At 44.2% G+C, this 25945-nt stretch overlaps 3 protein-coding genes across 3 annotated transcripts; all 3 read right to left on the bottom strand.

Moving 5' to 3' along the window:
* Positions 1-741: 741 nt before the first annotated feature.
* Positions 742-15136, bottom strand: LOC135623054 (cellulose synthase-like protein D2). Its single transcript, XM_065125556.1, has 4 exons — positions 14761-15136; positions 13510-14473; positions 12015-12822; positions 742-2858 (listed from the first exon to the last, which is right to left on the bottom strand). The coding sequence occupies exons 2-4, from the start codon at positions 14394-14396 to the stop codon at positions 1101-1103; spliced, it is 3453 nt and encodes a 1150-aa protein (XP_064981628.1). The 5' UTR covers positions 14397-14473; positions 14761-15136; the 3' UTR covers positions 742-1100.
* A 2189-nt stretch (positions 15137-17325) lies between these two features.
* LOC135623046 (pentatricopeptide repeat-containing protein At3g51320-like) lies at positions 17326-20581 on the bottom strand. The gene is made up of 2 exons (XM_065125546.1): positions 19050-20581; positions 17326-18767 (listed from the first exon to the last, which is right to left on the bottom strand). The coding sequence occupies exons 1-2, from the start codon at positions 20128-20130 to the stop codon at positions 18127-18129; spliced, it is 1722 nt and encodes a 573-aa protein (XP_064981618.1). The 5' UTR covers positions 20131-20581; the 3' UTR covers positions 17326-18126.
* A 1356-nt stretch (positions 20582-21937) lies between these two features.
* On the bottom strand, positions 21938-25220 carry LOC103973418 (probable transcription factor KAN2). The gene is made up of 6 exons (XM_018821408.2): positions 24564-25220; positions 24388-24464; positions 23831-23876; positions 23653-23755; positions 22541-22601; positions 21938-22331 (listed from the first exon to the last, which is right to left on the bottom strand). Exons 1-6 carry the CDS (start codon positions 25177-25179, stop codon positions 22215-22217), a joined length of 1020 nt encoding a protein of 339 aa, XP_018676953.2. The 5' UTR covers positions 25180-25220; the 3' UTR covers positions 21938-22214.
* Positions 25221-25945: the final 725 nt, after the last annotated feature.

Raw genomic sequence — 25945 nt, 5'->3', positions numbered from 1 at the left:
ATCAGGGCTGTTTGATCATGCCAAGTTAGTTTATATGAACAACATACAAGATGGATCATGACTACACCTAAACCACAGGTCACTTCGAAAAATGAAATGCAATCTGCCATGGTGAAATCATGTTAAGAAGACTAGATTCAGCTTAAAAAATGGTAAGGTCCATTCAACCAGATCATCCTATGCTGAAATAATGAATCAGCAAACCAGGGTGTAGAATTTTCAAAGATGTTATCATCAATGGTTCTCTTTTTTTCAACTACTAACCAGATGAAAAGAAAACTACAAAGCAGGTAAGAAAGAAAACAGACTAAAGTAGTAGATGAGTAGAAAGTTATGCATAAGAGGCAGCAAAGTAAACTGATAAGACAAGAAAGAAGGAAATCTGTGATGTGGGTGCATAGGCTGCTGATTCATAACTATAAACCCTAAGTGAAATCAAAATGCCAGTTCTGCTGGTTCAAATGAAGTTATCTATCAGAGAGTTCTCTATCATTGAACAGGATACTTGCTACATCTTCTAAACAATTTCTAACCAAATTACATGAGCCATGCACTTCTATATCTGCCAAATCATTAATAGGTAGAACTCAAGCATGAGAATAGGTATCATGCTACTACTAGCCCGTCGCATTGTGATCATCATCAATTAACTTGCCAATATCGACCAAACATGTGCTCGAGTGCCAAGTCCAGAGTTCCAAAGAACATACATGAACAGATTGCTTTAAAATGATGCCTACATAGTAAAAACTGCTTAAAAGTCCACATTTGATAATTACGAAAGATAACAAGCAGATGGCTGCAAAATCACATCTTCCAAGTACAAACAGATATGCCCAACACATTACCTCCCATCATATGCAGACTCTCCCCTTCTCACCTGTGAACCATAGATGTCCAAATTAATAAAAAATTATAAAAGTGAATAAAAACTCCCCCAAAATTAGAGTAGAACTGACTAGCATTCTGCTGCTCTTTCTGAGGTTGCTCTTCTGGGATTCCTATAAAGAGCTCAGAGCAGAACCAGCAACACGCCAAAACTGTTTTACCATCACAACAACCATCTTGCCAATACCTCACGACTGCAACATTATAATGAATCAAGGGAACGTGAAGGAGCCACCAATCTGTGAGTTACTACCAGATGGGGGATTGATTGCAACCCAAAGCAGTGAAATAGTTATAGCAATGAGCCCAGACCACACGAAAACAATGGTTGGCGTCCTTCCTCTCCGTCCCATTAGACCTTTTGCGAATGGGTACAGATGTGCCAACACCCAGAAGCTGAAGAACACCCCACCCAACAGCTTGCTCCACTGTGGTATCGTACTATATATAGTGCGGCTAAATCCAACAGCTATTGCTATCAAATTCACCATCATGATGGTGATGGGTGGTATCATCAGTGAGGTCCACTTCACTATGTAGAGATCAGCAAATTCATCATTCTCATCATCACCTGCTGATTTTGAAGTAAGGGTGAATGAGATCTCAATCCCAGCAATCACCTTCAGCAATCCCTGGAGCACAGCAGCAAGATGAGCACTGGTTCCTCCAATTAACCAGAACTGTTCATTTCGCCACCATTCTTCAAGTTCGATACCAGACCACTTGATCTCAAGAACAGCGAGCATGCATAATGTTAATGTGATGATGAGAAGGTATGTGAGGAAGGTCACATTGAGGGTCTGCACAATGAACTGCCCAGTGAAGAGAGAAAGTGCAGGTAGGAAGCAGTAGACAATAAGGAAGATGGAGGTAAATGGGTAGATCCCGACATTGAGATACGCAATCCTCTGAAGAATCTTCATTCTTGGACTTGCAAGCAATGCATTGTTACGGGAGAAGAAGATCTCGACAGAGCCTGTAGCCCACCTGAGAACTTGGTGGAGCCGATCGGTTAGGTTAATTGGAGCAGTCCCACGGAAGGCATCAGGTTTAGTTACACAGTAGACTGACTTCCACCCTCTATTGTGCATCCTGTAGCCAGTAACAACATCTTCAGTGACAGACCCATAGATCCATCCAACGCGCTGTCCCCACTCAGTCTTATCCTCATACCAGCATGAGATGGCACTGATTGCTTCAGCTACGGTGGATGCATCAAGAAGGTCACGAGGAGCAGTAAGGAGACCAGGTGCGCGGCCATTTTTAACAGCAGGATGATCAGCAAGAGGGCGGCCTTGGAGCTCAGCAATAGGAATGGAGTCGATCAGAAAGGTTGAGTTTCCAAATTTCTTAGGAAAGGTAGAGATGGCCATCTCATCATCGTCAGAATCTCCCATGCGAAGAGCTCGAGTCTCCTCGGATGCCACGGCTGCATGTGTCTTGCGCTTTTGGGGAAAACAGCAGCTGCAGCAACTTCCATGGCGTTCTTTGGATCGAGGAGGATCAAAGCCATAGAGAGCAATCCGTCGAAATAGGCAGCCAGTACCAACATAAACTGGCCCTTGAAGACCATCGAGGGCTCGCATGTTGACATCAAAAAAGACAGTGTTGTTGTTCGCATAACGGTCAGAGGGATCAATGCCCTCAAACCGCTGCGGAAACTGGACATAGCAAATGCGGTCACCCCCACGATCCATCATAAAGCACATGCCCTCTCGGAGGGCCTGCGAGTTATAGACGTAGTGGTCACAATCAAGGTTGAGAATAAAAGGACCATTTGACATAATTGCAGAGGCACGAACAAGAGCATTCATAGCCCCAGCTTTCTTGTTGTGGTCATAGCCTGGGCGCTTCTCACGAGATACATAGACCAGCATGGGCAGACGAATGTCTACAACAGTGAAATCAAGCGGTCCACCCTCTTCATTATTTCCAAATAATGGTTCATGACTTGGAGGCTTCAACATTACCTGCAGACAAAAACAGATATATGATTCCAGTGATTTCTACCTTCTAGTTTGTCTTCCTGTTCCCTTATGTTCCACAAGAATAAGACATTTAGAAAATAATTGAACTGAAGCTTGAGGCCTCACCACATAAAAGCATTGTACTAAACTCGGGTAACAGTAATCTGACTTGACATTACAGAAGAATAACAGACTGAATCCAATAGTTACCAAAATGTGATGCTGACGAAGAGCTCCAAGGGAAGAGGTTAATACAATGAAAAAAAGGATAAGAACTTGTGACAAACAATTCTTGGGTGCTAGAATTTTCCATTATGATCCAGAGGAAGATGCAAGCATGACAGACTAAAGAAAAAGATTGCAGCTTTGCAGAATAGATCATTAATTTGAAAATTCTGAATGCCAATGCAGCAGTATATGCAATAAAGAAACCTTAATTTTGTGGTGGTAACTGTCAGTTTGGCAAGTCCCATAGTCCCACATCGGGAAAATCAAGCCTGTTATCTCCTAGTGGAACTATAAATAAGGGTCTGGGCTTTGAAGTCAGATACACCACAAGTAGCACCACAAGAAAACCTAAGTATTTGCTTTGGGTTTAAGTCCACACTCAGTTAAATAGTTTGGGCTTATTGATGAGGTTTTTCTTGTTTAGTATTTTCGGGTGTTTTATGGCCTAGGAACATCTTCCTAGGTATTTGTAATTGTCCCTTTTCATAGTAGTGATTTGCTCCTCTTTCGTCCGTAGATGTAGGTCAAAGTTAATTGACCGAACCACGTAAATCTGGTGTTCTTGTCGCTTCTTTTATTCTTCCGCTTTATTGTCTTTGTTGTGTTGCCAAAATTACCTTGTGGTAAATATCCTGAGGCTAGCTCTAACAAACTGGTATCAGAGCCTGGTTTCGGGATTTTTTGGCAACGATGACAATAACAAAGATTGTTGTCGAGAAATTCGACAGAAATGTCAACTTCGGCTTGTGGCAACTCAAGATGGAGGCCATTCTAGTTCAAGACGGAGTTGATTTGGTACTACAGGGAGTCGAGAGCATTCTAGATGATATGTCAAAAGAAGAGTTTGCGGGTATAGATAAGAAAGCCCGATCAAGCATCATTCTAAATCTCTCTGACGAGGTTTTACGGGAGGTAGCTACGGAGACTACGGCTAAGAGCATGTGGGACAAGCTTAAAGCCTTGTACATGAAGAGGACAGTGGAGAATCGTCTCTACTTGAAACAGAGTCTATATATGCTTCGGATGACTGAAGGTACATCTATACTCTCACATCTTGATAAGTTTGATTCTTTGGTTATGGATTTGGAGAATATAGATGCAAAAATTGATGATGAGGATAAGGCTTTGTTACTCTTGTGTTCTCTTCACAATCTTTTAAGCATTTCCGTGATACTTTGATTTATGGAAAAGAAACAGTTTCGTATCAAGAAATTAAATCTGCACTGAAATCTAAGGAGCAGATAGACAGGAATATCACTGGGGAAAGTAGAGAGAATCAGGCTGAGGGTCTGGTTGTTAGGGGGAGAATGGATAAAAGAGAATTTGACAGTAGTAGATCTAAATCTAGATCTAAATCCAGACATAAAAATTTGGAATGCAGATATTGTCATAAAATGGGGCACATTAAGGCTGATTGCTTTAAATTGAAAAATAAATTAAAACAAAAGGGAAAACTTGTTGAGAAAACTACTGAGTTCGCTGAAGCTAGTGTAGCATCTGATGAGAATGTTGAAAATATTTTCTTTGCTACTGATGACAGGACGATGTCTAAAAATGAATAGATTTTAGATTCGGGTTGTTCTTATCACATGTGTCCCAATAGGGATTTGTTTTCCATATATGAATCTTGTAATGGTGGAATTGTTTTGATGGGCAATAATGTCGCATGTGATGTTGTTGGTAGAGGAACAATCCGAATTAAAATGCATGATGGTATTGTGAGGACGCTCACTAATGTTAGACATGTTCCTGATTTAAAAAAGAATCTCATCTCTTTAGGCACCCTAGAGGCTCTTGGGTGTAAATACACAGCTGAAGGTGGAGTTATGAAAGTTTCTAGAAGTGCTCTTGTTGTTATGAAAGCTTGTAGGTCTGGTAGCTTGTATATTTTGCAGGGAACTACTATCACAGGCTCAGTTGCAGTCTCGTCATTATCATTGTCTGATTCTGACATCACCAAATTATGGCATATGCGTTTGGGTCATATGAGCGAAAAAGGTTTGAGCATATTGAGCAAAAGAGGTCTACTTTGTGGACAGAATACTGGGCCACTGGACTTTTGTGAACACTGCATTTTTGGAAAGCAGAAAAGAGTCGGCTTCACTTCTCCGGCAGTTCACAAAACGAAAGGTACTCTTGACTATATTCATTTAGACCTTTGGGGTCCAGCTCATGTTCAATCTAAGGGTGGTGCCAGGTATATGTTGACTTTCATTGATGATTATTCCATGAAAGTTTGGGTTTATTTTTTGAAGCATTAAAATGATGTTTTTCTAACCTTTAAACAATGGAAGGCTTTGATTGAGAAGCAAACAGGTAAACAGATTAAGCGGCTTCAAACAGATAATGACATGGAATTTTGTGAAGGTGACTTTGAAGAATTCTGCAAAAATGAAGGAATCGTTCGGCATCGCACTGTTAGGATGATGCCTCAGCAAAATGGTGTGGCCGAACGTATGAACAGAACACTCTTAGAGAGAGCGAGGTGTATGATCTCAAATGCAGGGTTGACAAAGAACTTTTGGGCAGAGGCGATTAATATGGCCTGTTACGTTGTCAACCTCGCTCCTTCTGCAGCACTTAACTTTAAAACTCCGGAGGAAGTTTGGTCAGGTACTCCTGCTGATTATTCTGATTTAAAAATTTTTGGGTGTCCAGCATACATACATGTAAATGAAGGAAAATTAGAGCCTCGAGCTAAAAAATGCATTTTCCTTGGGTATGCTTCTGGGGTGAAAGGATACAAATTATGGTATTCTGATCCCAAATCTCCAAAATTTATAATCAGTAGAGATGTTACTTTTGATGAATTGTTTATGTTATCTTCCAAAGAGGATTCTACCAGTTGTACAAATGATAGTGCGCAGAAGCAGGTGGAGCTTGAGATTGGTAGTTCAGATTCTTTTAAGTCGAACTCTTCTACTCAAAGAATGCCAGTAGATGGTCCCGAGTCTACTGACACAGATAATCCAAAGGAAGAGCAATATTCCATAGCCAAGAATAGACCACGGAGAGATATTCGACCACCACAAAGATATGCAAATTTGGTTGCATATGCTTTGTCTGTTGTAGAAGAGACAAGTGAAGTTGGTGAGCCTACTTCCTACTCAGATGCAGTTTCTTGTGATAATTCCGCTAAGTGGTTGATTGCGATGAATGCAGAAATTGAATCTCTTAATTGGAATAGAATTTGGGATCTTGTGAAACCGCCTTCGGGTAAGAAAATTGTTGGATGCAAATGGGATACCATTGCTGAGGGAAAGGTCCTTGTTAAGAAAATTCATACGAAGGACAATCCAGTTGATATGCTTACGAAGCCTCTTTCGGTTTACAAGTTCAAGCAGTGCTTGGACTTGGTTGGTGTTCATTGTTGGTGATTGCCCATTGGGGCTTTTATGAAGAAGGTGGAGCAAGTTTTGTTAGGACATGCCAAGGTGGAGATTTGTTAATTTGGCAAGTCCCATAGTCCCACATCGGGAAAATCAGGCCTGTTATCTCCTAGTGGAACTATAAATAAGGGCATGGGCTTTGAAGTCAGATACACCACAAGTAGCACCACAAGTGGCACCACAAGAAAACCTAAGTATTTGCTTTGGGTTTAAGTCCACACTCAGTTAAATAGTTTGGGCTTATTGATGAGGTTTTTCTTGTTTAGTATTTTCGGGTGTTTTATGGCCTAGGAATATCTTCCTAAGACATTTGTAATTGTCCATTTTCATAGTAGTGATTTGCTCCTCTTTCGTCCGTGGATGTAGGTCAAAGTTAATTGACCGAACCACGTAAATCTGGTGTTCTTGTCGCTTCTTTTATTCTTCCGCTTTATTGTCTTTGTTGTGTTGCCAAAATTACCTTGTGGTAAATATCCTGAGGCTAGCTCCAACAGTAACTATGTTTTTTTGCATATTTTACCAACACATTGTCACGGACAAACTTCTAAACAAGGTGTTTGATGTAATGCTTATGTATGTCCGTGTCGTTTGGCATGTTCATGCCTTGTACAGAATGTAAAGGGGCGGCCGAAGGCTTAATAGTCCCATTTTAGTTGGGTTGGTGGCCTCTTTAGGCTTGTAAATAAAAGTTGTGTCATGTAGACACGTGCGAGAGCTTTTCGGTCTGTAATGGACCATTTTACCCTTTGTTGTGCCACTGTTCAGAGCTTGTAAAGTCTGTTTGTAATTTGCATTGTCTATGAAGTGTTTTTCGGAGATGTTTGCTTGTGGATCCCGTTTGAGGCGTTCTCTCTAACACGTTCTCTCTTTTGGTGGTCCTAAGGGACAATGGGAGGCTGACCTTGGCGGACGGACACGCCAGGGTGCCGCACGACTTAGGCAAAACCAGCTAAGTTCGTGTCATATGGTATCAGAGCGGGACAAGCACTCATAGAAACACTTGACATGCAAACGTGGGGGACCTAGCGGGGCTGCGTTGAGGGCAGTCAGCACACGCGCGACCGTTTGAGGGAAAACGGGCATGGAGATGTAGGGAAATGAGTCGCTCAGAGGAGCGGGCATCTGAGATTGGCATTCAGAGGAATGGCCAACCCTTCGCGCAAGAGGCACCACGAGAACAGGCAAGCTTGGAAGAATGTGGAGCGCACAAAGGTTGGGATGGCTGAGTTTGAGCTTCGGCTCAACGTTGACAACTTTACTTGATGGTGCTCAAGGCAAGCGAGGCGCTTGGCAAAAGGACGAGACCATGCAAAGTGGAATGAGTTGCTCAGCGACCGAAAGAGTTGTGCAAAGCTCACAGAGGTGAGGGGAATTGCTAACTCGAAGAATTCGGTACTCATGCATGGGCTTGTATGCGGACGATGGATTGTTCGTGGCCATCCCAAGGCGGTCGAGACTCGGCGCCATGGAGCATTGAAACTTTCTCTTCGGCATGCGAAGGATACGTCCGGAGGAGGCTGAAGTGTGCAACGAGTTCAGCATGTTGCTAGGCCTTGAGGGGTGCAGTGGTGGCTGTATTGACGTGGAGGCGCAATCTAGCAAGTGCGTTTGCAAGAGGCAGAATAATGCACAGTTTGTTCAGCAGATCGGAGTAGTCCAAGGGGATGGTGATCTCCGAAACGAAGAGAGATGTTGCTCCAACGGGACAGTTATCCAGGAGGGATAAGTCTCGGCTCTCCAGAGGGAGAATCATGTGAGACGGACTTCACATGTTGAGGAGGAGTACCTCACAAACAACAACTCCACGAAGCTCAATGGACCGAGCAAGCAGCGAGGAGTTGTCACATGATCTCGCTCGAGAGAATGCATGGGTGGATGCATTGCGAGATCAAGTGGGGGAGCGACCTGAAGCAACTTAAATGAAGGCACACTTAGAGTCGATATGGAGATCGGACTCAAGGGAGGGCTGACTCGTGGACTGGTGGGCGCGAGGGCCACCATCGACTCAATGCAAAAACGAGGAGCGGAGCAACTTGGGTGTAACTTGGCGAAGTACCCAAGCCGCATGAAGGGAGCCAGCAGAGAAGTTGGAACATGGAGCAGAGGCACAGTGCTTTCCTTAGACAGAGGTCAAGGACATGAACTCTTGTAGAGGCAAGAGCAGGATCATGTTGTTCCATGGGTCCTCCATTCTGACGGAGTGGACTCATCTTGCATGGTGCCAAAGACGAAGGGAGCTTCTGGGCACATGCACCTTATCTCGGAGGAGCATTTGATGGAGGAACTAAGGCGACTCAATTTGCGGAGGCGAAGTTGGGTTCAGAAGGCCTTAGCACGGGGCAAGAGGACGCAGAGGCGGGTACTCTTGAAGAATATGCCACAGTGTTGCCATTCAAGTTGCCATGAAGGAAGCAGTGCGCAGCGGAGATTGTGCTGGTAGGGGCAGAGGCCCAGGATCCAGGCAATGGTGCACAAATTACAGCGAAGTCGGTGGACTTCGGGAGCTACTAGGCGACGGACTGTCCTAGAGCGGTGCTTCATCTAGGTGTTACCCAAGAGTGGGTGGATGAAGGTCGATTGCCAAAGGAGCGAACAAAATCGAAGGTGGAGGAGACCCTGCGATGTATTGGCAGAGGCCACACATGGAGGGTTCACAATTCGAGTTTATTCCACAAGGATCAGAATGCAATGGAGATGTCACCAGGAGGCGACATGGTGCAGCGGATCGTGGTGGAACAGTTCGTGGCAATGCGACACACACGACATAGTCCCGGGAGGGACTAGATCATATGGAGGTATGATCGGGAGCTACTGGGAGCTCCGCTTTGGTGAACAACACGACGGCAAGAAGGGCTATGGATTCAAGGAGTGAATGCCATGGTACCGCAGAGGCGGGTCTTCCGAGCGTGCACCGAATTTTGCATCGGATGAAAACCTTGGTCATCAGCATATGGGGGCTGGGTTCCACCAAGGGAAAAGTTCGAATGCAAGTACCAGTGAGTCCCATGAGAGGGACTTGATCATGCAGAGGTATGATCGAAGCAGCTGGAGAGTTGGACTGCTCCAGAGCTCATATTCGCTTAAGGGAGCCCGACAAGTCAGAGGACAAGGTCGAGTAAGCGAACGTTGCTACCAAGGAAGCTAAGGAGAACAGAATCGGTGCAAACCCTACAATGTGATGGCAGAGGCCATGCATGGGAGTTGCAGTCTGTCTTTCCATCGACCAAACAGACTGCTTGGAGAACACAGAGGTGTTGAAGCAGGAGGTCGAAAGGGGCGAGGAAGCGACGACAAGTCCAGAGGGACTTAGCTACCCAAAATCAATCAATCAGTGAGAATGGAGGTGGACTCAGAGGAGTGTCACGAAGGCATATCTACTGATTGTGAAGAAAAGGGATGTAGATGCGAGGCGACGGATAGTAGGGCCATGGGCATGGCAGCGCCATGGTACCGCAGAGGCGGGACTTCCGTCAAAGTCATTGATCCCTTGCTCTCATGGAGGGAGAGCGCTTGGTCGTGAAAGGGGCCGAGGAGGTGGAGCATGCAGAGGCAATCTCCAAGTACCGAGACAAGGCTGAAGGGCAGAGGCCAAGAAACTTCGTAAGACCGGTGTCAACAAGTTTCTCATCAAGATAGCCGTAAGTGAAGGACTTCGGGTCATGCAAGAGTGCACGACCAAGGAACGAAGCAGGCAGTACGTGGTGCTGTACCTTTGCTACTCAGTGGAGTAGGCGGCAGGGTTGATGGAGAAGACGGTACAATCCCAGAGGCGACCTCATCTATCAAAGAATTACTCCAAGTTGGGGTGAAAACTTCCTGCATTCCAGAAGTTCAATGGCATTGAGAAGGTGAATCACAGTAGCTAACTCAACGCAAGGAGTGCAAACACTTCAAGTGCTTCAGAAGTGTGAGCAAAGAGCAGGCGAAGGCCAGTAACCAGCTCGATGCATGAAGTACAACCTCGAGGAGGCGGGCGAAGTCAAGTAACCTTTGCCTTCTCAACTCTTAAGAGAATGGGCGAAACCGAGTACCCCAGTTCTCTTATCTATCCAGCAGAGGAGCTCTGCACAAGTTCAAAGACCCTTCGAAGATAATGGAAGACAATAGTTGTCAAATCCTCACCAACGGTGATCAGTGCTACTGAGAGTAGATTGTCCGCTTCATTTCCCAACGAAATGTCAATCGAAAGCGGAAGTGATGCGAACCTACTTGGATGTGACAACTAACTGAAAGAAGAGTCAATGAGCAGATTTTGTGGAGGAAGGACCCAAAACTTCAGAAGTTTGCGAGGCGATGCTCGTTAAAGCTCCAACAAGCATCCACCCAGTTCAAGCAGCATGTGGAAATTTTGAGAAACTGGCGCAGTAAGAATGGTCTTTTCCTTCATTTGGTGGATCCGCAGGAATCAACGAGGATCAACACAACTCAGCCAACCCCACACCAGAGTCAGAGTCATTGGCGAGTTGAAGCAGCATGGCGGATCAAAGGTTCGACTACTCAAAAACAGCAGCGGAGAGCAGCTGGGAGCCAGGAGGCGCATTGCAGCTGGAGCAAAAGATTGAAGACTCAGCAAAGGCGAAGAGTTGCAGTGTTCACAAAGGCTTCGACGAGGACGTCGAAGGGATAAGTGGGGGAGAATGTCACGGACAAACTTCTAAACAAGGTGTTTGATGTAATGCTTATGTATGTCCGTGTTGTTTGGCATGTTCATGCCTTGTACAGAATGTAAAGGGGCGGCCGAAGGCTTAATAGTCCCATTTTAGTTGGGTTGGTGGCCTCTTTAGGCTTGTAAATAAAAGTTGTGTCATGTAGACACGTGCGAGAGCTTTTCGGTCTGTAATGGACCATTTTACCCTTTGTTGTGCCACTGTTCAGAGCTTGTAAAGTCTGTTTGTAATTTGCATTGTCTATGAAGTGTTTTTCGGAGATGTTTGCTTGTGGATCCCGTTTGAGACGTTCTCTCTAACCCGTTCTCTCTTTTGGTGGTCCTAAGGGACAATGAGAGGCTTCGGGGAGGCTGACCTTGGCGGACGGACACGCCAGGGTGCCGCACGACTTAGGCAAAACCAGCTAAGTCCGGGCTTATTGATGAGGTTTTTCTTGTTTAGTATTTTCGGGTGTTTTATGGCCTAGGAATATCTTCCTAAGGCATTTGTAATTGTCCATTTTCATAGTAGTGATTTGCTCCTCTTTCGTCCGTGGATGTAGGTCAAAGTTAATTGACCGAACCACGTAAATCTGGTGTTCTTGTCGCTTCTTTTATTCTTCCGCTTTATTGTCTTTGTTGTGTTGCCAAAATTACCTTGTGGTAAATATCCTGAGGCTAGCTCTAACAGTAACTATGTTTTTTTGCATATTTTACCAACACATGGGGAAAAATGACTTGAAACAACAGTATCCTTCATCATAGACTGAAGGCATTGTTGCAATTTTACAGGCTACTGAACCCTAAAAGCAGACAGAAAACAACTCTATGCAAGACCAACTGACCAGATTATTTGTGAAAATAAACTAGTATTTAGAAAAAAGTGCAAAATAATACCTGAATGATTCCAGCATGATCACCCCGCGTATGCTCCGATGAGGGGTTCATCCATGTTCCAGGCCAATGGGTACCATCAGCCATCCATGTTGCTTTAGGAATCTTTACAGATTCTACCAGATCATCACCAGCAACCTCCCTTTGTCGTTTCATTGCTTTGATCTCCTCACGTGCATGGTAAGCATCAGATCGCCGTCGGATTGAATCAGGCAACCCATTGATCCGAACCTTGAATTCATCATACTCTCTCTTTACTCGCCTTCGGTCCTTGACAAAGTCAGGTCGCACTTTGTTCTTGTAAGGATCCTTCTTCAAGTTAAAGTAACTTTCAGGATTTCTGGGCTCAACACCATGTTTACGGCAGAAAGGGACCCATATATTTGCAAAGCTAGCAGCCTCAGCCATTGCTTCAAAAGTCAGAAGGGCACCACCATCATCTGAGACATAGCATGCTAGCTTTTCAACAGGGTAATCAGCAGCAAGGATGGAGAGTATGGTGTTTGCAGTTACAAGTGGAGGTTCTTTCTCAGGGTCAGCTGTGGAAACAAAGACATCAACGCCTGGAAGATCAGACTTTCCACTAGGGTTGGTAGCTGTAGGAGTCTCAAACTTTTCCTTTAAAACAGCAAGGTCTGCAGCACGGTTTACTGGGGCGAGCTTAGGGAGTTGATCCAATAGCCAGGAGAATGCAAACCACAGCTCACAGACAACAGACATCCCCCACAGCCAAACTGCATCCTCGTTTTTGTGTTTAATTCTCCATGCAAGAAACAGGGCAAGAACAGCCATGCGGACAAAGATGAGAAGCCTGCAAACCAGAAAGCATAAAATTATTAAACTCAATTATAAAGAAAACCTGGTATTACGAATGAGGAGCTAAAAGTTTAGAGAATGGGATGCATATATAAATAAGATTCACACAAATAGCACAAGTCTGTCCAAGTTGAGGATATATAAAAAAACATATTCAAAAGGTTCATCCATGAAGAATGATATGACCATTGCAGACAAAAATTTGACATAGCAACTGATGCCAAATTGAAGATAACTCAACCAGAAGAGTCAGCGAGCTAGGCCCTTTCAAAAGCATGTGAATCCTACTTCACATATTGAACTTTCAGACTCGAGCCCATTTATATGTGTCTGCCCTCGCCATCCTTGGAAGCTCACTTTCTAGAATACTTGGTAATGTGATGCAAAACATGGTCTCACTCCTTTTCCACCTTGAGTGGAGCGAATGATCTTAGGCAAATATGTCATGATTCTCCTTAATATAAGCCTACAATGATGTTTCTACATTCAAATTTCACAAGAGTCTGATTCATCTGGCACATACATAAGCTACAGACCACACAAATTTGATCAGTAGGTATTAGACACTGTTTCTACCCAACGAAAACAGAGCAATTTGAAAAATGATCACAGTTTTTTATTTAAAAAATAATAAAACTTAAAATTCATACAAAAAATGAACAGAACCAGCTGTTGCAATTACCTATATGGGCTCAATACTGCAGCAGGGATCTTCAACTTTCTAGTGAGAGGCCTCCATGGTTTGTTTGTTAGTTCTGTAGGCTGTGCATTTCCTCCATCCCCACCATCAACTTTATTCTCAGTTGGCCAGATTGCATTACCATAACCATAGGTCCCCTTCGTTTCAAAAAGCCATCGATTGTGATCCCAATCACTTGTCTGACTCCTGGTCATTTTCTGTGATCTCATTATCGAAAGCCTCCTTTCCATCTTTGACATTCCATGTGGAGCTGGCAATGAAAGTGGTCGTCCAGCTACAGCGTTGCTGACCACCTCCTCCAACTCAATAGTTTTATATGGTTCTTTGCATCCTGGACAGATCCCACCACCAACCTTCACTGCATCCGAAAAGCACTCAGCACAGATTTTAAAATCGCACTCACAAGGAAGGATATCAACCCCACGCTCATCACTCATGACCTTCGAGTCACATCCTGGCATCGCGCAGGATGAGCCCTTGGCACCAGCCATCTGAGGATGGCTCGCCTCCGACTCGATCACCTTGTCCATCAGATGAGCACGAGTGACACTATTGCATCCACCTGTGAACAATGAATTTGAGACGTATTGCTCTTCGACCTTCGCGGAGATAACAGGATCCATGGGTTGATTGTCCGGAGTTGGCGGGATGTGGACATGATAGTTCGTATATTCCTTGTCGAAATCACCACTTCCAAAATCACTGTCAAGATCATCCCTGGAGTAGCTGACATACCGGCCCGACGGAGTTCGACGGGCAAAGGTGACAGTGGGCGGCACATTCGTCGGTCTACCATCGGCCTGCTGCTGATCAGATGACGAGGCTACCCGCACGGATCTACTGACCCTAAGAACATTGTTTGAATCCATGTCTCTTCGCTCTTAAATACGTAAATATCCCCGTTCCACTATCCACAAACTTGGGAAAAAGGGACAGAGACAAGGACCTGTAAAAGCAAGGGAAGAATCAAAACTATCTTGCACACGAAATGAAAGCTAAAAATCCAAAGCTTTTCAAGAAATGTGCAAAATTAAGCATTTGGAAGCGCTCTGTTCAGTTCATCGATTAGCTGCGTGGTAGCGTAAGAAGCCATCGCACTCGTCAAGAAAATCCGAAAACGGATCGTTTGGAACGAAGACTTTAAAATGCGGGAAGCATACCAAAAGGCTGAACTTTGTTAAAGAATTGCCCAAAACGCTTCAGAAGAAGCTATGCAACGGTTAGATCACATACCTGAGAGTCCGACGAGAGAGAGAGGGGGGATAAACTAATAATGCTTCTTCTCCGAGTGTGAGAGGGCGCTCGACCAGGTCTTTCTATAAGAGGCGTTTCAGAGGTTGCTGGATTTGACGCAGATCCCGACCGATTCTTCACTCAGACAACACAGCTGAACGGTTCAGCTCCTGTCTTGTTCCTGCGAGAACCGGATCAAGGGGAGGCGACGTGGCCTACGATGGAGCGCGATCGAGGGAGGAAGCTGGCCGGCGAGCGGAGGTGGCGCCTCTCGCCGTATCACCAGATCGTCACCATGGCGGACTGCTTTGGTCAGGGTTTGGCTGTGGGAAAGTGACGGGAGGAAGGGAGAGAGGGGCTTAGAAAAGGAGCGGCCTTTTTGCCCCTCGGAGAAAAGAGGTAAATTAAAATAAGATATTAGTTTCCTTACACAAAAGCATTGAGGTAGGCGAAGAGAACGTGCCCACCCATATCGGATCCGCTGTTGGGTTCGAACACGTATCATGGTTTACGCTCTTCCAACGAATCCGTTGCGGACAACTGGAGAAGTGGGGTTTGGATAGCAAACAGTCGATGCGCCCGCCTTACTTTATCTCAACGCGTACGCGCCGAGATGGGAGGGTCATGGCCGTTCGATCCTCAATTATCAGCGTAAGTAAGTAGTGGGGGGACAGCATTCACGCGCCGAGACAGCCTCTGAGGATTCTCACAATGGGACCCACGAACTCCCCCCCCCCAGTAAAACTGACACGTCTAGGAAGCAAATTTAAAAGCTGTCGGTCAACGAACAGCCGAGCCGCTCCCCCGTTGAGATGATGGAGATAGGCTGTAATATTTACATGCGCGGAAACTGTACGACTGCTATGCAAAGCGTACACATACTCGATCATTCTTGAAATATTATTCTTAAAATTATACACTAATATTAATATCATTAAAATTCCACAACGCGTTCAGATATCTCATATTTAAAACCCCACAAAACAAGTCTTAGGATGGGCTAAACCGCGTTGTGGTTACGATTGGAACCGGTCAAACGGGATTCGTCCATTTAGTCGAAGGAGGAGGCCTTTTTATAATTTTAATTTTAATTTTTTTTTCGATGACAAATTAACAATTGCGGTATACACGGAAACGGTGATTGCAATAGGAATGTTACGACCGGTGACCGTTATCTTATACCCGTAAGTTACATTTTGAATGTTATAATCCCTTATAACGATGTGTGTTGTGTCCTCTCATGTCATATAACGGGAAATCTTCACGCGAATTCTCACCTGGCGACGCGTAGGGTACGTCGCTGGTGCCACCTCTCATGATACGATCACGTCGGAGAGGTATCTTTCTGGCGTAGGATAGGCACAACCGATTCGAACGCGCGTTTCCTACGCCTAAACATTACATTCGAATTTATTTTATTTTAAATTCTTAGAAAAAAAATTAGAAGGTATTATCGTTATTTTTGGGCCATCGAGGTCGTCTTCGGCGGTGGGGCACGTGCTACAGGGACGTTGGGGCCCACCCCGGTCCATAGCACATGCCCACCGACGTTTGGCGGCCGCGGATGCCACGGTGTCCGAATTATTCTCCGATCTAAAAAAAATACAGAGAAGATTTCCATTTTCCTCCAAGATTAGGAATTTTTATTTGGAATTAAACTTAGCATATATAATGATGTCAAGTGTTGAATTGACACTAATATCCTACAAATTCTGAGCTCGGTGAATCGATAAGAATAATAAAAAGTACTTTAGGTATTTATAATTTTAATTTATATTCTACCTAACTTAGGATCTATGGCTCGATTAACTTGTGGATTCTGCACGTGGCTTGAACACAGAATGAGAACATGCACAGTTTCAGACCTTCTGGAAGTGTGATGGGGCACATGCAATCACATGACAGGGAGGAGTGACCAAAATGGCCTCATTGCATCGAAATTAATTAAATAGACCCGAATTAGTTATTTATCCTTCTGAAGTCGGTGATTTTAATATATATATATATATATCTTTAAATAAAAAGAGTTGTTTGCGCAAGAGAAAGCAGTATTAGCTCACTCCCGTTGTCATGAAGAGATTTATGTGCATATAAATTAGTATTGCAAGAAGATAAGTACTTGAGAATATAACAAGTCCAGAAAAATCATATAATCACGTCACTTTTAGACGTATGTATGGAAAGGCAATGGTGCATGCACTCTCATGAGATCACCCACATGTTAAGTTCGCTTTCAAGCATCCATTAGGATCCCAAGTGGATGATGAGCAAAGTGTTTTGTTGGTCAGCACCAGCAGAAGATTTAAGGAAGATTATAAAGATCTGGGATCTCATCGAAAACAATCATGGATTCAGGCTGGATTAGCTCTGTTGCCTATTGAAATTAACTCCCATGAAGGAAGAGGAAGAAGATGCTGAAAATAGTTCTATTCCTTGATTGATTTAGCTTGACAAATTACAAAACACTATCTGCATCTTTATAGATTTTTAACTAAAATGAAAAAGCCTTCAGTTTGCTGACATGCCTCAAGTTATCTCAAACTAATAAAAAGATAACTCTGGGTGTGAAAAGAACTTCACCAGTCACAGCAACCTCATCATTATTTTTACTAAATAAAAATACCTTTTCTCAAAAAATTGTCTGTACCAAAAATTAGAGTGTGATTTTGAAAAATTGATGATCGAGCAGATGCAAAAGGTATCCTCCATCATGAAGCACGTACAACTCAGTTTCCAACAACTGGAATTCTCAAATATGTTTACTCCATATTATTAGTGGAGCACAACTGCACTTCTTGCAGCAAGTTGGTGACTTGGAGCAGCAGCAAGCTTTTTGAATTTTATCTGCTGAGTGTGGAGTTTCCGAGTACCACAAGGAGCATTATGTTCAACTCTTCCCAAGATTTTCTGCCAGAATTTTTCAGTGGTATCATATCACATACCGAGGAGGAAGATCCCAAACTGAAAAAAAGGACCGGCACATGGAAAGGTGCAACCATCTGATTCTGCCAAATTTGCTTTGACTCCAATTCATGGAGAACTACTTTTCTCTCAAGTTTACTCTTAAACATGCATGAATCCAAAGTCTAACACAACATCAAGACACGTGCCAGATGGGCTTCTCTTCAATGTAGGACAAGATATTCTTCAAAATCAATACTGTCAAACTCTTTTGATAAAGAATACAAGTTATCAATCAGATGGCTCAAGCATGATTTTCTTTTAGTAAATCCTCAGGCATTGTTGTCGGAACCAAGCTTAACACAGTATCTGCATCTTGTTAGTAAGCTTTGGGTAAAGTTATAAAAGACCCAAATGCTCACTGCCGGTAGATAAAACAAGATCAATCCTTGTTGGCATGAGAATTCACTGCTGGACACTTTTGGTCAAGTCCATTGTAGCACCTCTTATTCTAAGTCTGGCAGCCACATCATCCAGCATCTCATATACCTTCTCAATCTCTGGTTTCGACCTATCCCCAATTTTAAAGTTGTGGACAATCTCATTTAAATCTACAAGTCTGTGACCAGGCATTGATCTTATTTCTCTGTTCCTCATCATCTCCTTCACCTTGTGAGCATCTTCCCACTTCCCTGCTGCCACATATATATTCTGCAACAAAGAATAGCGAGAGCCGTTTGAAGGTTCAAGCTCAACCAATCTCTTTGCAATGCTCTCCCCCAACTCCAATTCCCCACGAAATCGGCATAATCCAAGCAAACCTCCCAGGGCTAGTGATTCTTCATCCTCGGGCATGCCTCTTAATCCTTCTTCCGCTTCTTCGACCAGGCCAAGCCCTCCGTAGAGGTTTGCCATGCACCAATAATGAGCAAATGTAGGTTTGAGATTATACAACTCGGTCATCTGCTCAAAATATTTCTTCCCTTGGGTCAGTAGGCCTTCGCGGGCGCACGCACATAAGAGTCCAATAAAAGTAACTTCATCTGGTGAGATTCCTGTTGTTTCTAGGTGGAAGCTATCACTAGTTTCTTCATGCGTATCACAGCCTATACACAAGGAAAAGTAAAATGTTAACTCTTAAGAGTTTAGATCAAAACTACCGACTGACTGTATCATGCAATAAGGTAGTTTGAATGCAGTCCATTAATAAATTATATTATGCTAACATTATTCTTGTAATGATAATGGCTATCTCCAATACAATCATATCTCAAGCTATGATGATTATATATAATTCAACATGAGGTGCTATGTAACAATTTCAAGTTCCTTATACTAGGTCGAGGAGGAAGAGGCAAAAGTAATTTTGCAGCAGAGCCACATCTCACCTTCACCCACCATCTTGTCAAACAATGCAAGCCCGTCCAAAGGATCTCCATGGATACAGTGTCCAACAATCATTGCATTCCAGCAGACCAAATTCCGCTTCGGCATCTCTTCGAACACCCTTCTTGCAACGTCCACGCTTCTACACCTACTGTACATATCTACTAATGCCGTGCCAAATATCACATTATCATCTACAAAATTCCTAGTATAATATGCATGAATCGACCTCCCTCCATTGAGCTTGCCCAGCCTCCCACACGCTGTGATCACACTGACCATTGTCTTATCATTCCCCTTCAGCTTCTTATCCATCAACCTGAAGAGCTCCAATCCCATTTCGGGGTTCCGTCCTTTTACATACCCACCGATCATAACATTCCAAGACACCACATTTCTTCCCGGCATTTCATCGAATAGCTCCCTTGCAGAATTCAACTCCCCTGAGGTGACATACCCATCGATCATGGAGTTCCAAGACACTGTGTCTCGGTGGGACATCTCATCGAACAACATGCGCGCGCAACCAACTAGGCCGCAGGTGGCGTACATGTGGACGAGGGAATTACGAACATGAAGGACGGCGTCCACGCCCCGCTTCACGGCCTGGCCGTGGCAAGTCTCCCCGGAGTCAAGGGACGACGCTCGGGCACAAGCGGAGAAGAGGACGGGGAAGGTGAAACTGTTGGGGGCAAAGCCGGAGCGGAGGTTGGCGACGAAGAAGGGGAGGGCGAGGAGCGGGTCAAGGGAGAGGGAGAGAGCCTTGAGGACGACGTTGGCGCAGAAGGCGTCGGGGGCGGGGACGCTGCGGAAGAGGAGGAGGGTGTAGGAGAGCGGGGCGGCAGCGGAGTCAGCTGCGGCCTTGAGGAGGCGGGAGGCAGCGAAGGAGTCGTGCAGGAGGCCGGTAACGAGGAAGTGGGCGTGGGCCTGGAGGAGGCCGCGGAGGGAGCGGCAGGAGAGGAGGGGGCGGAGAGAAGGGTGGTACAGGGAGATCCTCTGAGGGGGAGAGGACGGCGGGGGAGGGGAGAAGAGATTGGGGTTGAAGCGGAGGACGCCGCCGGCGCGGAGGGGTTGACGGCCCATTCATGGATACGTATCGCTCGCATCCGTTTGGCCTCCCGCCCATAGGGATTTATTTCTCACGTATCGGTATCGGTTCCGGTATAACAACATAACGGTATGATGGAACCAATGTAACAGATATTTGGTCTATTATTCCTTAAAGGTCATCTGAGCCTTAATCATCGGTATTTCTCTTTAATATTATCATCTTTTTCAATAAAAGCTTAATTATTGTATCTATGGTTATAACACTCACATAGCCACTTTACGATATCAACATTGGGATAACCCAATTCAATTTGGATGATTTGACATAGTAGAGTTAGATCGGATTAATGATAATTTGGGTCAATCTTTGGTCAAATTTAATGTAGAGTTGGAAGCAATAATTTCTCTGGGAAGAGAAACAGAGAGAGAGAGAAAGAGAGAGTGGTCCTCAGGAGCAGGCGAAGAGGATAAATGAGAGGGAAGAGAGAAGCATACACCATCGATCGTCGAGCCCGGGCTGTGCGACCTCCATCCAGAGAGAACCCCAAAACCTTTGACCTCTTGGGCCACCAAAAACCATGGCTAAATCGACGAGGACAGTGCTCCAGCACATTGAGTCAGTCTTGACCAAGGAAAGGAGACGCATAGCGCAGTAAATGAGGCATCGCACTCGCAGCTGCGAGCCATGGGAAAGAGGCAGCGACCTGCAAGCATTGGTGGTGAAAACAAGGCATGCAGGAGACGTCACCTCAAGGATGACAGCATCTCTGACGCCTCTCCCGAGCGTCGACTCCCGAGGGAGGAAAGCACCACGCACTAGTGCATGACCCTCGGCCAGCGAAGAAAGAGGGTGGGGGGGGGTTGGGGAGAAGGAGCGAACGAAGAGAAAGAGCTCCGGGAGAGGACTGTAGTCGAGCAGGTTGTCATGACATGGTAATCATTCTTCTGTGATTTGTTAGACGCCTTCGTCGTCTATGGCTGCCTGTGGTTTTGGAACCAGAGAGAAAGGGCGTCTCTACGGATCATTCTAAAGTCAGTGTCAGAAAAGATCATCCACAGGCTTTGATTCCCTCCTTATCCGAGCAATCTTGCTGCTCTTTAATGTCTTTTATTAGCTTGCAGGCCTTTCTATCAGTCCTCATATCTCAAGTCGAGTAAAAGATTGCAAAGATTTACAAGCAGGTTTGGGAGATAAAAGGAAAAAAGCAGAAATAATTGACCGAAAGTATATGAAGTATACAAAGCAAGATTCTGACACATTCATGGAATTCAGAGAGGGCTGTGCATGGGAGCAGAAGAAACACATCAAGAAAGGCCAAAGCCAGCTATTCCATGCATCGTCAGAGTCAGATTTCTGTGGATTCCCTTCCCTACCAATTCATACATTATCACATGAGACATAGACTTCCCTGAGTTAATGACATAAATGAATGCATGAAATCCTAAATTGGAGAGGATTTTAACTCACTTACGGAAACATTAATTAAGTATTTGATGCTCTACCAGTGAACTACATTTGACCTAATTCATAGAAATGACTACAAATGTGACTGAGATCACCTCAATACCTTATATTTTATGGTCATAAACCAAGCAAATTCCTTCTGCCATCCATTAGACTACAAAGGGGGTCATGTACTTTACAAAGTTTATGAGAGTCTTCTGTGTGTGTGTGTGTATAGATATATATATAATATATATAACAGCCATGCAATAATAACATGAGAGTGTATATAAGTTTGATTTTAGGTGAAGTGTAAGATCTTTTTGCCGCCAAATAAACCCTAGCTTTAACACATGCAAAAACTAGTTTTCATGATGGGCTGTTCCTTGGCAGAAATCTACAGGGAAATGGACACATCAATCATGAGAAGAGAATACATCATATTTGCTCATATCTCGAGACAATGAAGCAAATTGAAGAAGACAATGGTAGGTTTTGCTTACGAGTAGATGAAGAATGCATCCAGTAGTCGATTTTATTTTCTTCTGCCTTCTACTCAACTATCTCCTTTTTCCTCCTCCTCTCCTGTCCAGTTTCTGCATCTTCTGTGACCTCTGAGAGCGCACTGGTTCGTCATGACTGAGAAATGTTAGCTTGCGAAGGAGAGCTTGTTTTAGTGTGGCCTGCCCAATGTGATCTCAAGATTCGGCTTGCTCGAGCTCGATGTTTCTGAAAAGCTTGGTGAGTTCAATTCCAGGAACATCTCAAAGCTCTTTGGTTGCATGTCCTGCTGCAGAAGAAAGAAGAATCTGCATCATTTTTGGTTCCTCTTTTTGTGCATCACTGTATTTCGCATTCAAAGAGATGGAACCACAAAAACTAAGAGAATTAAGTGCAGTTTTTATATAGACTGAAATATTTCCTCGAAAAAGACATCAAATGTAACCATTTCATGTTGACATGAAATAGTCAGTCATTCTTGAGATGAAGTTTAGATACCTCATAGTGCTGCATGCTTCCTGCAGTGGAACTTCTTGCCGTGCCATTATCAATGCTCCCCCTGTGGGAAAACCATCACTAAAGTCTCTATCAGTAGAACAAACCACCGTGCATGAAATAATGGCACGCTAAAGCAGGTTGATTTTGCATACGACTTCATTTTATGGGTCATTGGCCCTAAAAGTTGCAAACACGTTCCAGAAAAAGCTAGCTTCTGCATCAAAGTTTCGGATATCATGAACACATCAACACTCTGAGAGCCTTGAAACCCCAAACTGACACCAGACTTGTCCTTTCAGAACAGATCTCTCAGAAGAGACTGCAACTAGGGATTACCGTCCTCTTGAAGGATCAGAGCATCATCTTGGATGCCTAAAACCTGGACACTTGGAGAAATGGTATGATCCAGTGGGAAGAAAGAAAAGGAGTGGAAGAGAAGATCTGCAAAAGGGTCAAAAGTGTGGTCTTCTTCTCAACCTTTCTCGGATGTACTCTTTGACTTCTAACAGATTTGACATGCATCGGTTTAAGCTTCCTTCTGTTCTGAAAGTGACTGAAGCTGATCTGAGCTTTCTTAAGATTAACAGTCAATTATGCTTAGAAAAAGGAATGTGACCTTCTTCTAAGGTTGAAAGTAATCATCACAATGGAATGGAGAAGAAATAGCCACTTTCATCCAAGTGCATGGTCATCTATTCTCTTCTTCTAATCTCTCTAGTCTGAATGGTATGTACACAATCTTTCTTCTGTGTTACACATCAGAAGTTGTGTGAGTACTCTTATATCAATCATGTATTTAGATAGAGGAAATAAGTCTGGAAAAAGGTGTCTTCATCAAATTACTGAAAGGTTGGAGTTTGGAGAACAACGGAAGACAACCCAACCAAATCAAGCTATTATTGCGTTCCATTGTATTTATGTAATTTAGTTCTTTCTTCGATTACTTGAGCTTTTTATTCACTAAATTTGTCCCAAAAACCGAAACCTTTGCTTTTCTGAGAATAGAACAGATGTCTGTACAAGCTAAATTTTACGTGAATGATGATTGATGAGCACACATGGCTAATGCATGAATCATGATCTTTTAGCACAGGAAGATTGTGTCTGGCTACCTTTGCTGACTTGACGATTCTGATAGATGAAGATTGTGAATGCCTACTGGATTGTCATCGGAATTCTCTCCCATCGAGCCATTCGCAATGGCATCAGATTGGCCTGGGACAAGAAGTAGTAGAATCCATTGTCAAAGAAGCTTTTAGGCAAGAACTGTAAGAGACAAAGCATTTGAACCTGATGGAACTGCGGGTCTATCGGTGTTCTTCAGAGTTCGATACATCTGCAACCACAGATACATAATTATCATCGAGGAATCTTGGCTGTTCATCTTGTAAAGCACATTGCTTTTTGGTTTTAGACTACTTATAAGTCATTCCACAATATAATTATTTGCTCACTGAAACATCCAAGAGACTATGGACAACGTTGTACTGTTCGAGTGCAACTCATCAGAGTAGCTTCTTTTCACAGTTCGCTACTACTTTTTCTTGCAGTAGCATCTTTTCTGGTTTGAGTGTAAAAGCTGCAGCAATGCATGCGGTGAAAGGAGTACACAAGTGATGAGGAAATAGCAAGGATAAAACACAAGGAAAAGATAGGGAGCTTTTCTCTACTCGATTCCAAGGGAAGATCTCTTTCCTGCTCGTGAAAGCGACCCTTTGATTCAGTTCTAACCCACATGGTCGGAGATCTCAGATTTGGTAAGGAAAAGAGCAAAGAGGAAGTAATCAAGGAGTTAAATTACATGAAGGAAACCAAGATCTGGAGATGTGGTAGAGGATCTGTCTTACCTGCAAGTGAGATTTCACATGAGCCAGGGTAAGATCTCTCACATCCATGAGCTCTAGAACTGACTTGGGCGTCGCCCCTGACCTCCAAAAGAAAACGAAAGAAGAGAAGTCACAAAAGGAACGCAAGATCTCTTCATCCATGTAAATTATATGTGCAGCTGGGAAGTGTATCGTACTCTCGTGGCCTCCCAACAGCTCCACAGCATGCACAAAGCGGGCGTGGAGTGTGGTAGTCCACCGCATCCTCGGCGCTCTCATGCTCCGCTTGGCAGGGAACCGCGGCGGCAGATATCTCGATCTCGACAAGCCTTGGCTCGCCACCAAGTGCGTTAAAGCATGATTGGAGGAGGAAGGAGATCCACACAGGTGATGCTGCTGATGCGGGGCGACTGCAGGAAAGAAAGGTGGGTGTTGGTAGATTGGGATGCCCGTTATGGGCTCCAGCCAGCTCTGCTCTTGGTGATGTAGCGGATGGTGGTGGTGGTATTGTAGGTGATCGTATTGTAGGTGGTGGTGATGGTGGCGAGGTTGAGAACGGTGGAAGGTGTCATTGCTTGTGGCGGCGGAGACCGCGGCTCTTGGGTTTGCCAAGGAGAGTTCAGAGGCGGTGGCTCTGGCTGCTGATGCAGCGGTTCTGTTCTTGTTGGTTGTGGTGGTCGAGTCCAAGTTCCTGCATCGAAACCCTAATTCCATGTTCTCATCACCTGGCTTTCTCCAACTTGATGCTGTGGCTTCGAGCGAGCTGATCTGAAGCGATAAATCTGCTGCTGCTGCTGCTGAGAAGAGCTCCATTTGCCCACCGAACTCCTCCTCCTCCTTCTTCTTCTTCCTCCTCCTCCTCCTCTTCTTCCTATGATTAATGCTCTGTGAGAGCGATAGCTGTACTTTTGGTTGAATGTCAGTGAAATGATGAGCTTGTGGGGCATGTGTGTAGGTATTTTATGTGGTAGTGACAAAGAGTTGTAATGGCAAGCATGTCTTCTGAACAAGGAGAGTACCATCATGTCAACATTGAAGGTAAACATTGTGTGGAGTAACAAAGGTTTGATGCTCTGTGTTTTTGAATGCTGTGAAAGAAAATGACACCTGAGAGTGTGGGAGATTCCCTGTTGCTTGTTCTCTTGGGCATTGTCTGAGCGAGAAGGAATATTTTGTGCGAGCTCGTTGTTGAACTCGAGTGCCTGCACTCCTTTAGCTTCTTCTCACACTGAATTGTGGATTTGACCCTTTCAAATTGAGACTTCCATCTCCATTTCTTTCTTCTTGTAGCCACCGATGGATGGAACATTTAGCTAGAGGCACTCATTCTCATACTCCGCAATGGGTAATTTCCTGCTCCTAGATTTGCTGTTCATCCCTGTCAGGGTTAGAGTGATAAGAGGCAAGAGAAACTTCTCTATCCGTTTACAATCACTTTGCTATCTTTTATCATTACCCTGAATAAACATTATGATATCTCTCTTTAGTTTATGCTATAAAAAAATAAAGAAAATTATCATGTTCGATCTTGATTAAAGATTATAAATCTTGATCAAAGAAAGACAGTTCATAAAAAAGA

This window comes from Musa acuminata, chromosome BXJ1-3 (assembly GCF_036884655.1).
Source record: "Musa acuminata AAA Group cultivar baxijiao chromosome BXJ1-3, Cavendish_Baxijiao_AAA, whole genome shotgun sequence".
NCBI lineage: Eukaryota > Viridiplantae > Streptophyta > Magnoliopsida > Zingiberales > Musaceae > Musa > Musa acuminata.
Note: the sequence above shows the minus strand (reverse complement) of the source record. Positions and strands in the feature narration are given on the sequence as shown.